The 15602-nt window shown below is 42.4% G+C and overlaps 1 protein-coding gene across 6 annotated transcripts in view; it reads left to right on the top strand.

The window, feature by feature from the left end:
• The window catches only part of Syne2 (spectrin repeat containing nuclear envelope protein 2), a 313170-nt gene that overhangs the window by 139049 nt on the left and 158519 nt on the right, over window positions 1-15602 (top strand). For all 6 annotated transcript variants that reach the window (XM_063241111.1, XM_063241110.1, XM_063241106.1 and 3 more), the window contains exons 36-45: window positions 1062-1262; window positions 1697-1868; window positions 2314-2426; window positions 3800-4002; window positions 4753-4872; window positions 4976-5264; window positions 6386-6543; window positions 7387-7696; window positions 8925-9089; window positions 11743-12084. In XM_063241111.1, the coding sequence (XP_063097181.1) occupies window positions 1062-1262; window positions 1697-1868; window positions 2314-2426; window positions 3800-4002; window positions 4753-4872; window positions 4976-5264; window positions 6386-6543; window positions 7387-7696; window positions 8925-9089; window positions 11743-12084 (2073 nt within the window). The remainder of the gene's footprint in view (window positions 1-1061; window positions 1263-1696; window positions 1869-2313; window positions 2427-3799; window positions 4003-4752; window positions 4873-4975; window positions 5265-6385; window positions 6544-7386; window positions 7697-8924; window positions 9090-11742; window positions 12085-15602) is intronic.

Here is a 15602-nt window from a genome sequence, read left to right as displayed (position 1 = left end):
AGACAGGGTCTTGCTATGCAGTTCAGGCTAGCTTTAAACTAGCGTGCAGCCCAAACTGGCCTTCAATTCATGGTGATCCTCCTGCCTCAGTCTCCCGAGTGCTGGGATTACAGGAGTGCGCCCCCATGCCCAGCTAGGTAGAGAATTTTTATTTTGAAGTTCCAAGTAAAGATTTTTCTATAGCTTCTCAGGTAGTATTCATACATTCATAGAAATCAAACATGCAAAGTCTTAGATGTAAAGTAAAATTAGGTTCATTATTTATTTGATTGCTATATTAAGTCCAACCAAATTTTTTTGGTGTTGATAATTATATTTGTTCCATATTTAGCATGAATAATATTATATTTTTGCTTTCTTTTTTTCTCCTTTCCCTTCTCATAGGCTTGGAGGGGGCCTGGGGCTGTGCTTCCATGTAAAGCAACAGTGGTTTCCTAAGAGTATCATGGGTGTAGGGAGGGGGATGTGGCTCAGGTGACCTTAGGTTTATCAGCTGCTAGGTGGAGGAGGAGGGAGGTGGTCCAAGCATGCTTCTCTGTGTGTGAGGAGATTTGTCTCAGTTGTATTTGGAACAAAGTATATGGTAGCTGACTATGAGCTGGAAGCCAGACTTTTCAGGTGACATCATGGCCATCTTGTGATCAACTTAGTGATCTTGGACAAGCTACTTAACCTCTTTAAGCCTGTATTTGTACATGAAGTGCCTCCTACTTTTAAAAAAAAAACTGTGTTACTTTTTTTCCGTACACTATAATCTCTTTTTTGTTGTTGTTGTTTTTCTATGTATTTTAGCACTGGGAGACATCATTTCAGTTCGTATGTTAGCTAAAACTTGTTTGGGGAGAAGGATTCCAATTAGCATTTTAGCAAAAAGTCCCAGTGTAACTTGAGTTTGTTCCATATCCTTGGGCGGCAGTCTTCTAACTGTTGTATCAGTGCTGCAGAGAAGAATTTATTTCACGTCAAATCAAAGCAATCCCAGTTTACTTTCTAGCAATGCAGTTGTCTGGAAATCTAGTTGAAGCAGACATAGAGCAGTCTTCATACGTTCTGTTGTTCAGGTCATGGAGTCGTCTGTTTGGAATAAGATGGAACATGTGAAAAAGTGTGTAACCGGAGAAGCCAGCAGCTGCGCACTCGGCGGGAGCCAGGCTGAGCTGAGGGAGGATCTGGACCAAGCCAAGACCCAGATCGGGATGACCGAGTCCCTCTTGAAAGCACTGTCTCCTTCTGACAGCTTGGAGATCTTCACCAAACTCGAGGTGCTGCCCTGCTGCCTGTCCTCTAGGGTTCAGGCTTTGATGCTCTGACCCTTTTGTAGTCAGTAAAGCAGAGAAATGAAAGCTCTGGAGTGTAAACCTCAGAAAACCAGTTGGTGTATATTTCAGATGTTCACCTTTGAGTTGCTTCATGGAGAGTGATTTTTTTTTTAATTTTGAATTGCCCTGTATAACACATTTATTAGGAAAGAGAAAGCAAGTCCAGTTGAAAATCTAGACTTTTACAAAGTGAGAGCTCATCTGCTTTGTGTGAATTGAGCCCATTTTAAGATGTCATGGGACTTGGTGGGGAGTCCTAGGTCAGTGCTAGAGCCTTTGTCTAGCACTCATGAAGTCCTGGGTTCGTTTGCAAGCACTATCTCCCCCACCAGAAAGACCCCAAAAAACTAACGGCAGATGTTTGTTTATGTGTGTAGGAGATACAGCAGCAAATTCTACAGCAGAAGCACAGCATGATAATCCTTGAAAATCAAATAGGTTGTCTCACTCCAGAACTCTCTGAATTGAAAAAGCAATATGAAAGTGTTAGTGATTTATTCAATACCAAAAAGAGTGCTTTGCAAGATCACTTTTCTGCATTATTGAATGGTGAGTGCGATGTTTCTGTTACTTTGTGGCTGGGAGTCTCTGAACACAAAAGCTGACCCATGCCTGACTTACAGATGGCTCACATCGACTGTATATTAAAGGATAACACATAAATCCACTGTGGGAAAGCACATGCTCTTTAATGCCTGGCCCAAGCAATGTCTGCTTATGGCAACCCCAAAATGTTCATTTCATGGAAGTACATCACCATGGTCATGTTTAATCCCTTGAATTCAGTGAGACTTGGGATGTGCAAGTAGCCGCTGTCCTCACAAGTGTCTTTGGGTATCCATATGCGAGGCCTTATTAACTCTTAAAATTGGGTTTCGGGAGGTAGCACTGTATACGTGGCAGCATGAGGAACAAATTCCAGCATCTCTCTTATAACAAGGGTGTGAAGTCTTGTCTGAATACACAGAGGTTTTTGGTTTCTCCCATCCTGCAGATCAGTGCAAGAACTTTAACGACTGGTTTAGCAACATTGAAATGAACCTTAAGGACTGTTTTGAACCATCAGAAACAAAGAAGAGTGTGCAGCACAAGCTACAGAAACTTTCTGTAAGAGATGCGTATGTTAATAGAGAATATCGAAACAAGTATTGGCAGCATAGACCTATATTTAAGCCAAAAGGGTAATCATTTCTCTAACTGACGGTATTACAGAAGGGATCATAGTGCCAGCAACCTGGCTTGTCCCAAAATATCTTGAGACTGTCTTTGCAGGTAAAAGTGAAATGGCTAAAGCAAATTCTTCCATACGTGTTCTGAGGTGCTTTTTGGTGAATTCAGTTACGTTAAAATATATTTGATAAAAAAATAAAGTTTTCATCAATTTGATAAATAGAAATTTCATTAAATTTGGACTTTCTCTTTCTCTTTCTCTCTTTCTCTTTCTATTTTTCCCTCTCTCTCCCTCTCTCTTTCCTTCCTTCCTTCCTTCCTTCCTTGAGACAGGGTCTTGTTATATAGTTTAGGCTGGCCTTGGACTCTCAGCAGGCCTCCTGCCTCAGCCTTCCAAGTGCTAGGATTACAGGCATGCACCAGTACATCCACCTAATATGAACTTTAAAATCCATGTACTTTCTTGAAAAAGATCTCCTGACGTCTTATAAGTGTTTTCCCAGTCATATTTCTTTTAAAAACAGTTCTTAATACGCTGTGGGTCGGGTGTGCCTGAAGCGAAAGGTGAGCATGTGAGAGCGTGTGCGCTGCCTTTGGGACCCTTACTTGCCATCACTTGAGGCTGGGTTCCCTGGTGCTGTCATGCTTTCACGTGTTCCTTTGAGACGGGCTCTCACTTACTGCCCAAGCTGGTCTGGATTCCTGGGCTCAAGTAAACCTCCCACCTCAGCCAAGAGAGTTGAGACCTGGGTGTCCCAGCTTTCTCCTAATGATACTCACATTTTCAGCTTATTGTCATCGGAGTTCATTGTTGAGTGGTGGTATTATTTGTTGACAGACTCACCTTTCTTGTACTTTTAAAAGCCTCCTCCCCCTCTCTCCCACCGCCCTGGCCTCAGCACTTGTTACTCAAACCTGGAAAGACTGAGGGAAAAATACTCTGACGGCAAATTTAAATGAAGGTTGTTTAGTTTTCTATACTAATTTGCTAAAAAGGCGCATGTAGTTAGAAGTTGTGCAGAGCCAGAATAGGAAATCGTAGCTTTCCGCTTCACTCCTAGAGACCTTTTAGGTGGCACTGCATTATTTTGCTTGGTATTCTCAGATATGTTCATGCCAGTGCTGATGTGCACCAGCTCCAGTACTCCAAATTCCCTGCTGTGGAATCAGCCCCGTCCTCAGACCCCTCTGTATGGGGTGCTGCGAACGCCTTCTGAGCGGGTCTGCATACCACTTTGGGAAGCGGAGGGATGGCAGAGCCGGATCCAGACTTTGGAGCAGATCATAATTCACCGCCTGTCTGTCTTAAGGAGTTCCTGAGTCTTGAAGGAAGAGGCGGGAAAATACAGCAGGTAGAAACAGTGCTGCAGCATGTGAAGAAGCACCTGCCCAAAGCTCGCGTGAAGGAACTTAGCAGCTGGCTCGTGAGTCAGGAATTCCAGTTAGAAAAGATGGAGTCCATATGCCAGGCTCGAGCTCGGGAGCTCGACAGCGACCTGCAGCAGCTGCTGAGGTAGGAACTGCTGCTGCTGTCTCCAAAACATTTTCTAGGGAGAGTTTTCTATGATTTCTGCTGTTTTTCCTCTATGCACATTCACCAAGATGTAGCATATATAGCAAGCACTCTACCTCTAAGCTACACCACAAACTCGACTTTATTTATTTGTTTATTTGGTTTTTTGATCCTCACTGTGTGGAGTCCAGACTGTTCTTATGTTCACTGTGTAGCCCAAGCTAGCCTTAAGCTTGCAATGATCCTCCTGCCTCAGCCTCCTGAATGCTGGGATTACAAGTGTGGACCACCAAGCTCAGCCTAAAAGTACTTTTTGAGACAGGGTTTTACTGTGCAGTTCAGATTGGCCTTGAACTCATTTTGTAGCCCAGTCTGCCCTCAAACTTGCATCAGTCCTCCTGCCTCAGCCTCCCAAGTGCTGGGATTACAGGTGTGCACCATCCTGCCTGGCTTCTAACAGTACTTTTAAATTCAGGCTCGATGCTAGGAATATAAAAATGTTCCAGGAAATCTGGCAAAGGTTCAGGAGATAACCCCAAAATATTTTGTTTCCTATTCTTTATGATATATTTGTATTGCTCTAACAAATTATACTGTAAAAGGGACAATTATTATTCAGATTTTTATATGTCAAGGCTTTCTTTAAAAAACACAGATGATGAAAACTTGGTTGATTCCCCTGGGTCATGTCATTCTTCAAGATAAATATGACGTTAATTTTATATTCTAAGCTGTGTACTATCCTTATAGACTGGAGGATGACTGTGGAAACCTGAGCAAGTGGTTGATTAATCAAGAAGAGAAATGGAAAGAAACAGGAGAATCAGGAGAGAAAGCTGAGCTGTTCCGCCAAGCTCTGGCCAGAAAGAGGTATCGTGCCTGGTGGGATAGATATTCCTTAGGAACATGATTTCTTTCATTCGGAATTAGTGGCTCCTATAAACTTTTTTTCAATGCTGTTTGAAATTTACAGGGAACAGTTTGAATCTGTGGCCCAGTTGAGCAGCTTTTTGAAGGAACGTGGCCTCGAGGAAGAAGAAGTCATAATGCAGTCAACACATCTGATGGGGAGATACCAGACCTTCCTGAGACAGCTGGGGAGAACCGAGGAAGAGCCTCAGTTACCGTCCGAGGAGGGCCAGAGCTTTGACGATCTCGCACATGGTGTAATTCATTGGATAAAGGAGATTAAAGAGTCGCTTATGGCTTTGAATTCATCCGAAGGCAAAATGCCACTGGAAGAAAGAATCCAAAAAATAAAGGTATAACTGGAAAATAAATTTCAGGGGTCAGAGTGAACTCTGCTTTTGAAAAGATGTACCACAGAGCTGTGAAGATTTGATTCTTAATGGGAAATAGGATTGCTGTGGAATGGCCAAAGAAATTCAAATCACGTAACTCACAAAAGAGATGGGTTGTGATAGGTCTAAAATTATTTTAATGCACACAAAAGACAGTTTATCTTCTCTTTGGGAGGGCGGCACTCACTTATTGTCCATCTTTACTGCAAGCGGAGAGGTTGAAATAGAGACTGTGGATCAGAGCCGTAGCAGATGGGGATTTGCTGGGGACACAGGTACGGCTAGGGCAGGAATGGAGAAGTACATTCTTTGGAGTGGACTTGAAGGTTCAGTAGCTCCGGGTGGGGTAGGAAAGACCCAGGAGTCTCGTGCCCTCTTCTGTGCAAGTGGAGAATTGTCAAGCATTGCCAGTGAAAAATACTGGGGACAAAAGCACATGTGCCTATTGAAATCTCATCAGTAGGAGCACTAGCCATGGAAGAAGTGATCAAAGATAGTGAGTGAGACTTGATGACTTACTCAAGTTGTCAGGCTCATTTGGGATGTCGTCTTTTCCTAGGGAAAGACGACCTTGAGTTGTTTTTCCAGCATGGGAAGAACTTAATTGCAGAGCAGAGGAGGGAAAGAGAAAAACAGGAACAAGAATTAGTAGTCATGAACGGTAGAGAGACAAGAGCTGACGTGAAGAATGCTGTTTTCCTGTGGGAAGCCATAGTCGGTCTGTGGACACACAAAACTGCCTTGTGTACATTGTTACCCTAACTTCTGATGGAAGTGGATAGGAAGGAGGTTGCCCGGTGTTTCTGGCATGGAGGATCTTGAGTAATGGGGAAAGTCCTTGTCTTTTGACATACACTCTGTAGTTTGAATGGCAGTATAAAGCTTACAAATGAAAAGATACCATATGTGATATCCCTAAGTAATGCCAATGAGATGATGACATCTTTCTTTCTTTCTTTCTCTTTCTTTTCTTTTTTTCTTTCTTTCTTTCTTTCTTTCTTTCTTTCTTTTTTTCCTTCCTTCCTTCCTTCCTTCCTTCCTTCCTTCCTTCCTTCCTTCCTTCCTTCCTTCCTTTCTTCCAGGAAATCATTCTACTCAAACCTGAAGGGGATGCCAGAATACAGGCCATCATGAGGCAGGCGCAGGGTTGCGAGGCCCTGGCAGGGCAGGTCCAGGAGATGGTGGCCGATATCCGTGAGCAGTGGGACAGCACACAGCACTTGGCCAGCACGTACCTGAGGTAAAGTGCGTGCCGGTGCCATGCTTGCTCGGTCTTGTTGTCCAGCGAGGCCCTAGCAAGTGTATTTTGTCTGCTACCTGGGTTTACATAAAATACCGGTTGGAGAGAATTTGGGATATGGGGCGTGCACCAGGGACCCACCTTCTTGGCCACATAACTCTCTCCTATAGAAGGCTCTGCTATGATGCGGGGGCTGGGATGCACCCTTGTGGGCTTCTTAGGGACAAAGTCACTTTGTCTGCCCCTCTGCCATCTACCCTTGCTCTGAACCCAAACCCCTTTCTCCCTGATGACCTCAGCGTCTCCATGGTATCGCTGTAGAACAGTGAGGTTTCCCAGAGTTTCTCCCAAGGAATTCTTAAACGGGTAAACGAGCTCAGTGCAGGCCCAGTCCTACAGACGTGTCTTCTTTAGTGCTACACTTTTATGTTTTGAAATGGGACTCTTAGGTTTTTCTAAGGTGATAATAAGAGCACAACAAATTTAAGTGGTATAAAGCGTAAACCAGTTGCTTAATAATACAGAATTTTACTTTATGAAAAAGTAGAACCTTTTATATTTAAAAATAATAAAACAAAAACTATTGGGACTGCTCTGAAATCTAAATTATTAAACAGTCTTTGGCAAACTATATAACAAAAGGTATTATGTGGTGGTAATACTCAATTTCTATCTGCATTTATGAGCTAAATGTGTTATTAAAACGTTAGTGTCACAAGAATCTCTGGGAAAAATGTGTATTACTAATATTTTAATGCTGTTTATTACAATGTATGCTATATTCTGATATACAAAATACCACTTTGCTGTCATTTCATTTATAAAATATTTGGTTAAATTTAGTCATCAAGAAAAGCTTCTACAAGAAGGAGAAAAGTACTTGCAAAGTAAAGAAGACCTGAGATTAATGCTCACAGAGCTCAGGAAGAAACAGGAAGCTGGCTTTGCCCTGCAGCATGGCCTGCAGGAGAAGAAAGCTCAGTTAAAAATTTATAAGAAATTCCTCCAGAAAGCCCAAGATTTGACGTCCTTGCTAGAGGAGTTAAAGTCTCAAGGAAACTACCTGTTGGAATGCACTAAAAACCCCAGCTTTAGCGAAGAGCCCTGGCTAGAGATAAAACATCTGCACGAAAGCCTCCTTCAGCAACTACAGGTGAAGTGCACAGGCACGATTTTAAACGATTGTCAGTGTTGTTACACAAGATGCGTATGTAGAACCCCTTGTTTGGCAATTGTTCAGTGGATAAACCAAAAGTTGTAAAGATGTATGATCTGTATGTGAAAATGCGGACTCAAAGCTAGAGAGATCAACCTGGTCAGCTTCGCTAGAGGAGTCCGTTGGGAGTTACTTGATGACAGCTCATTTCCTCCTATTAAAGTTCCTTCTTCAGGGTTGGCTGGGTTAAGATTCTTAAGGCATCTGTACGAAGATGACAGTGCCGGTGTTATCTGTCTGTCCATCCACCCACCTGCCCTCTGTAATCACGTGTCATTGATCGTCTACTCAGTGTCCTGCCTTTGAATTTTTCCACATGAGCTGCAGTAAAAGAGCTGAGGTGAAAGTTTGTGATGAGAGGGTAAATTCTTCTATTAGAAATATTCATGACGAGTCTCACACTGATAGCCAGGTGAGAATCTGGCTATCAGGGTAAAAAGTCCTACATGTCAGATACGGAGTGTTGAGCAGGCATGCAGCTGTACTCCTGTGGCTGTGTGTTGTTTAGTTTAATACTTGCTGCCTCTCTGTTTAGATGTAGTCATCTTATTTTCCTACCCCAGTGCAGGATCCTGTGGATGGTTTCACTTTTGAGTTAGGCTTACTGTCTTACTAGCAACACAAGATTTGAGTTCAGTTCCTAGGAAAGGAAACTGGGGTTAGGTTGATCTCATCCAGTCTCATTTCTAAGGATGAATTCTTGATTTTTAAAGCAACAGATAATTAAGGGACCTGGTTTATCATGGATGCTTGTGATTTAATGGTATAATTTGTAGTCATTTCATTTTGAAAACCTCTTGACAAATACATTTTCTTTAGGAAGGAAGTGACGGTAAGAGCATTGGTGGAACAATTGCTTTTAATAAGAGTCATTTTCGGGAGAGATGGAAATTTTGCAGTGAAGTATCTCTGACAGTGTTCTTTAGTTAAGAATTCTGGATAGCTGGGGATATAACTCAGCGGCCCAGCACCTGCCTGGCAAGCTCAAGGTGGAGAGTTCGATCCCTGGTTTTAAAAAAAGGAATTCTGGATAAATTGTGCATGTATTCTTGCTTCAAGATGAAACCTTATCAATTGAGCCCTTATGGATTTTATAGTTATGAATTATAAGAGTATGTGGAAATTCAGGAGAGTATTTGTAAGTTATTGATGGTTTTATTTTCAGGATTCTGTGCAAACGTTGGAGGGTCATGTTCAAGAACACCACTCATACCAGGTTTGCGTCACAGACTTGAATACCACGTTGGACAGTTTTTCGAGGGAATTTGTCAGTTTTTCTGATACACCTGTGAATCAAACAGCCATTGAGGACAAATTGCAGAAACTGCAGGTATTAAACAATATGTAGATATTCCAACTAGATCTTTAAAAAAAATCAGTATTCATTATGACTTGACCAATCATTGTCTTTGGTTAGAAATTCAAGCATTATTCAATGCCTCAGATAATTAAAGCTCCCAAGTGTTCATTAAAAAGTGCAACATTTTTTCATTAGTGGCCAAATGCATCTGTAACTTGAGTTGAGCAGTACTCTGACACAGTGGGTATTTCTTGGAGATAATTCTCCCTGTGATGCGTTGCCACTACCCAATGTGGCTCCCTGAGGTTCTTGGGGTTAAGGACCATGAGAGGATCAGAAAAATAAAGAAAAGACAAGGCTGGGGTCAGGTGGAGCCTTTATCCTCCTGATGGGAGGGAAGGAACTGCTCAACCACTGTAGCCCCTTTATTTATATACTGGGGAAGATGATGTCAATTTCAGCCCCTCTGTCTAGCAACCCACTTTTGGCAGGCCTGGGCCCCTTGCCTTCTCTGTGCTGGAACAACTTGTTTACATAGCTTGTTTTGAGTGCTGTGTTTTTTCTGGGCTGGCCTTGCTTTAGCCCCACACATGTGATTAAGCCCCACACATGTGATCAACGAATCCCTACAATGCATCTATAGTTGGGGATGTCTCTCTTCCAGAGAAAGCTTGGCAATTCCTGGGCACACTGAGAGACCAGAGGGTGCATGGAGCCTAACAAGGCCTCAGGAGAAATGGTTCAGTTTAGCACTCTTCATCATGGCTGGGGAGAAGTTGTCTAACTTTTGCCTTTTTAGTGCTCATTCTCTTGGACTAAGTTAAAGCTCTCACAGAGGCGGGGGCTCTAAGACCCTCCTGCTCTCTTTTGCACTAAGTACAGATGTGGCCTTATATGCATCCTCTGAACTCCTTCTTGTATCCTCCCTGTTTGTGTGGCCAGCATGGCAGGCTTTGGTGTCCTCTGTCCAAAGACAGAGTGCAATGTTTTCCCTGCTCTCCTTTCCTGTCCCTTGTCTGGACAGTTTGCAGGGTGACGTCTGTGGCACAGCGCAGGCTCGGGGCTTCCTGTCTCCTTCCTGGTAGAGACATGGGCATCACGGAGACTACTCCTGCAGAGCCACACATTTCGACCAGGCCTGCACCCTGTTGGACGGTGATAATTGGGCAGGCATTGAGGGCTCCTCATGTCCCAGGTGCTGTGTAGAAGCCACCAGTGCTAGGAAAAGTGTGAGACCTGGCCCACACCTGTCGAAGCTCAGGCCCCTGGCCACAAATTAGGACACAGCCTTATGCTGTAGCTCAAAAGGGCTGCAGGTCACAGCCCCGGTCAAGGTCACATGGGGCAAATGACCGCAGATGCTTATCCCTGAGTGCTGGCCTCCTCCTTGGGTGCTTTTTCTCTCCAGTGACATCTTTACTTGAGTATCATAATTATTTGCAGTTCTTTGTGGCTATATAATAAATAAAGCACCACATTTCTCTGTCCTCTGACTTCCCACCAAGGATCCTATGCACCCCTGTAGTCTGAAGTGATGAGTATTTTTGTCATTTTTTCAAGCTTCCAGCTCAGAAATTTGGTGTCGTGTCTTGGTCTAGCTCCCTAATTAGGCAGATGTTGTCCCTCCCTATCAGCCCAGGATTACTGCCTCATCCTACGTATCCCTGCTTTAGGATTCTGAAGGTCCACCCTGTTTGTAGCTGTCATTCTTTCTGCTGCATATTTCTTTTTTTTCGTACCGGGGATCAAACTCTCAACCTTGTGCTTTCTAGGCAGGCACTTATGTCACTGAACTAAATCCCCAGTCTTTCTGCTGCATATTTCCCATCACGGCTCTGGGTCTTTCTAAAAGGGAGTTGTTATTTCCTACCTTAAAACGTTTTAGTGACCTGTGCCTATTTATTAGTATAGATCTTTTTGCATTCCATTGTGCCTGTTGGTTTATGTGTATTTCTGTACCACTGGATTGTGGAGCTTGTCAGGATTGTGATTTACTCCTACTGCCCAGCTTTAAAACCTACCAGCCCTTGACTGTTGAATCAGCGAGTGAATAAATGCATGAATATTAGTTTCCCATTACGTTAATGAGTCTTACATTTTATAGAGGCCACCTAGTAACTAAGGCTTATTCCATTTCAATAGTTGAGACAGGGCTGTCACCCTTGAGTTCCTTTTGTGCCTAGAGTTTTCAAATTGGCCCTATTCATTCATGCATCCAGAACACAGTGAACTCAATTCCTAGTGTTTGGAGCTGTGCCCCAGACTGATTTCTCGTTACCTACAAACTTATGCTCTGAAGTTTAAATGTTAGCTTTAGAGTCATATGAGCACATTCTAAATGATTCTTATATTCTTTTTGATATCATAGCAAGCACTTATTTATTAAGAGTGGTTTCATAAAAGGCTGTGTCTGGAACAACTATCTGTTGATTACTTCCCATGTTTTCAGAGCTGTGTTGTAAACATTTCCTGTGTTTCTTCTGAAATCTGTTTGCAAACTTGATGTGCAGTGCTACATTGGTTTAAGTTTTATCGGATTTCCTCTTTGTGTTACGAACTGATAAATTGTTCTAATGTGTTTCCACTCGTGCAGCGGAATACTGTGTAATTTTACAAAAGTCAATGAACTCTTGTGACAATTGAATGGGAATGCTTTCTGTAACCATCTTTTCTCCACTCCTAGGAACTAGAGAGTAGACTCCGTTTACAAGATGGCACCTTAAAGAAGATTTTAGCGTTAGCGAAATCCATCAAGCCAAACACATCTTCAGTGGGACAGAAGATTATTAAAGATGATATAAAATCACTTAAGCATAAACAAAAAGATTTGGAAAACAGGATTGCGCTTGCCAAGCGGGAGACTGAAAATTGTCTCAACAGCCTTCTCAAATCAAAACGTTCAGCAGAGAAGCAAGAGAACTCAGCTGCACTGAACGGAGAGGCGCGGGCCACTTCTGATGCGCTGGAGTCCACTCAGGGCTCCACGGCGGAGGGAAAGTCTGAGGGAGACTGGGACATAAACAAGGTAAGTGCGTGCGATTGCGCTTCCTGAGACTTCGAGTCTGAGAATGAAGAGGTGTTTGGTTCTGAGAAGAGCGTTTGTGAATCAAGCGCTCTGATTTCATAATTAAATCCGCAGTGTCCTGGTTATTTATGAAGCTCACTTGTGAAAAGAGTCCTTAGAAAACGGTCCAGGTTTCAGTGGTGATACATTATTGTTCAGTCTGTTTGAATGTCAGTCATCAATTTAGGTTTATTATCCTCTTGGCTGTGTAATCAGATACTTTCTTAGGTTGAGAGCACAAAGGCAAATTAGAAAAGTAAAAAAAAAGTATGCTTTACCCATTTCCTCAACATTGTCAAAAAAAGTCCAAGAGCCCAGTGGTTGTGATTTTTGAGGGAGGGAGACCGATTGCATAGATGGCATCAGAAATAGTTGGAAAGAAATGGTTGCTTTCTTTATATTCTTTAACCCTATCCTACCCTATCAGATCATTTGGGGTGAGATTACCAATTTTGCCTAATGTTCCCTGGGTAGAGAAAAGAGCGTAGTTTTCCTTTATCCCAAACAAATGTGGGTGTGTTTTCCCCTGGTTCATGAAATGCTTGCTGATGGCCTGCAGAGGGCTTGGAGGATGCTAGCTTTGGACCTGGCTTCTGGACCTCCCCTATAGTGCAGAGTGCAGACGGGGAGCCAGAGGGTTCAGGGTGAGAGCGCGTGATGGCGTCGGGAATCATGGAGCAGAGATGCGTGGGAGATGAAAGGAACCGGCTGGGATTTTTCTAGAAATGTGTAGAACATAGTTAAATGTCAGAGGAGCCTCTCTCTGGCCGTGGGGGAAAATCTCATAAATCCCACCATGTTAGGTATTACTGAGGAAAGGTGTCTACAGGGTTAGGGCCTCAGTTGGTGAAACTCTTGCGATTGTATATGTACAAGAAGCTTCCCTAACACTATTTGATGAAGAATTGTTAACAAAAAAGAAAAACATGAATGCTTCACATGACATAAATTGCAAGAGGAGGCATAATCTTTCATGACATTGTAGAAAGAGTTAGTGACCTAATAACTTACATTTTTGGACTTTTTTCATTTTTTGGCTATAAGGTCTCACTGTCCAGTTCAGGCTGACCTAGAACTGACTATGTAGCCCTGGCTGGCCTTGAACACAGTAATCCTCCTGCCTCAGCCTCTTGAGTGCTGGGATTATACAGGGATGAGCTACCACACCCGGCTCCCTAATATTCTAAACTAACTTCTCAGACCCATTTTGTCCAGGAGCCTCTGTAATTCAGTCGAGTACATTGAAGACTATAGAAAGACCATAATTCAGTGTGTTCTCTTAGTTTATTAAGCTTTTTCCTTAATCTTGAATGATAAGTTATTGATAATTTATGATATGTCACTAAAATGATTTTTTTAAAGAGAAGATGAAAGGATTTGATCTGAACAATTTTTTAGATCTGGATTACAGAAAACTAGTTCTAATTCTCTAGAAAGATTTTTCTTTTACTCTTTTGTAATATGAATTTCTTTTCTGAATCTGTGTGGCTCATTTTTCTTTCGTAAGGACTAGCTGTGCTTAGTTTTATTTTTATAACATTAGACTGTGCAGCATTATATAACATCACACTGTGAAAGGTCACGAGCAATTTCAAGATTGAACAGTGTCAGATCAAATGTGTGCATGTGTAATGTGACCAACACTGATACTTAGGACTCTCAGTATAAGGAGTCCAAAAGTCACATTATGCAATTTCTAAATTATAAGTCTGATTATTCTAAAACTACTGTATCATTGAAAAGAAATGAATTGATTAAAACATTTATTGAGCTCTATTTTACTCTAATTGTTCTGTTAGAATTGTGGGGTTATAATTACCATAATTTAAAATCTAACATTAAGCAAATAAATATTCAGTACTCACTTCACCTGCCTTTTGGAATCAAGAGATTATTTCATTAGATTATTTTAAGTAGTTCCCAAAGTTTTAAAAGTTTTTGTTTAGTTTCTCTAAATGTCATTAATCTTTGTTGAAAATATGATTAAAAATTGCTATCAAGCTGGTGGCAAAGACCTGTAATCCCAGCACTCTGGGAGGCTGAGGCAGGAGAACTGCAAAGTCAAGCCCAGCCTGGGAAACTTACTGAGACCTTGTTTCAAAAATAAAAATTTAAAAATGACTGGAGATGTAGGTCAGTGCAAAGGCCCTGGGTTCAACTGTAAATACAGGGGTGCGGCTGGGGAGCGGGGATTGCTCTCATAGTATGTCTGTATTTGAACCCATTACTGAGTTTCATTTGGAAGAAATTGAAGAATTACTTTAGATCTGGACATTTCGTTGACTTTTTGTTTAGTATTGGAAAAACTAATGCAGGCTTTGGGACAGAAGAGATTACAAAATTTATTCTGAAAGCCGAGTGTGGTGGTGCACATCTGTAATCTCAGCACTCCCCAGGAGGATGACGCAGGAGGATCTTTGTGAGTTGGAGACCAGCCTGAACTGCATAGTGGACCATGTCTTAGAAAAAAAATAATAATAATTCTGAAGAGGATAAGCGATGATGGTCCAGTATAGCATCTACATATTGTAGAACCATATTTATTTTTATAGAAGGGAATTTCTGAGTTTCAAAAAGTATACAGGCAGAACTAGTACTCTGCCTGCCCGTCTCTGTAGGTTAAGCGGGTACCCATCTGTAGCAGGAAATGGTAAAGACTGAAAGCAGAGAAACTCATGCATTCCTGCTTTACTCTCTTCCTGACAGTCAAAGCCTAGCACAGCTTAGCTGATTCTTGGTGGCCTCTCTTGCCTCATTCTTCCCAAATACCAATCCCGAAGATATATTTGCTTTAAAAAGGGAGGTAGGCAAAACAAAAAACCCTGAAAAACCTGTATGATTATGTCTTTAAATTTCTTGTCATTTGGTGTAATTATTGGGGAGTAACTATTATTTCTGAATAGGTTCTTATCCTTTTCAAAAGTTTCTGAGCAGTAGCATCTTGATTGAAGAAGGCATCCGTAGATAAACCCCGGCAGGCGGATGGTCACACGCAGAGGCAGAACGTGCCAGCTGTGGCCGAGGGAGCAGAGACGGATGACGATTCTGGGTATCCTGGTGACCGTCAGAGGGTGCTGGCAGGCGTGCGCCCGGCCACTCTTCTCAGCACACTGCTTTGCTCGTAGGCTGTGTTACATAGGTAGAAAATTTGGGGCTGATGAGCTTCTAGGAATGTGGATTAAACAAATTCAAATAGATTTTCTTTATCATGTGACCGGTTTAGCGCCCTTAGTATACTCAGTGCAGTGTGAGCCCTCCAGAGCGCCCCGGGGTGCCTCTTTGGTGTATAATTGCAGCGCTCCTTTGTAATCTCTGCACTCAGCCCCACCTGAACCCTGTTCCTCTCCTTCCTAACCGGTGTCTGCGCCTCCCCTGCCAGACTGATAGCCTTTCAGTTTCTTTCCATTGCACACTGCAACTCACCAATTGTAAATATGGACAATGGAAAATAAAATAATTTCATTTTCTTTTCTCTGGCT

Source organism: Cavia porcellus, unplaced genomic scaffold, assembly GCF_034190915.1.
Source record: "Cavia porcellus strain 051 isolate PalLab524CR breed Dunkin Hartley unplaced genomic scaffold, mCavPor4.1 scaffold_31, whole genome shotgun sequence".
In the NCBI taxonomy this organism is placed as follows: domain Eukaryota; kingdom Metazoa; phylum Chordata; class Mammalia; order Rodentia; family Caviidae; genus Cavia; species Cavia porcellus.
Note: the sequence above shows the minus strand (reverse complement) of the source record. Positions and strands in the feature narration are given on the sequence as shown.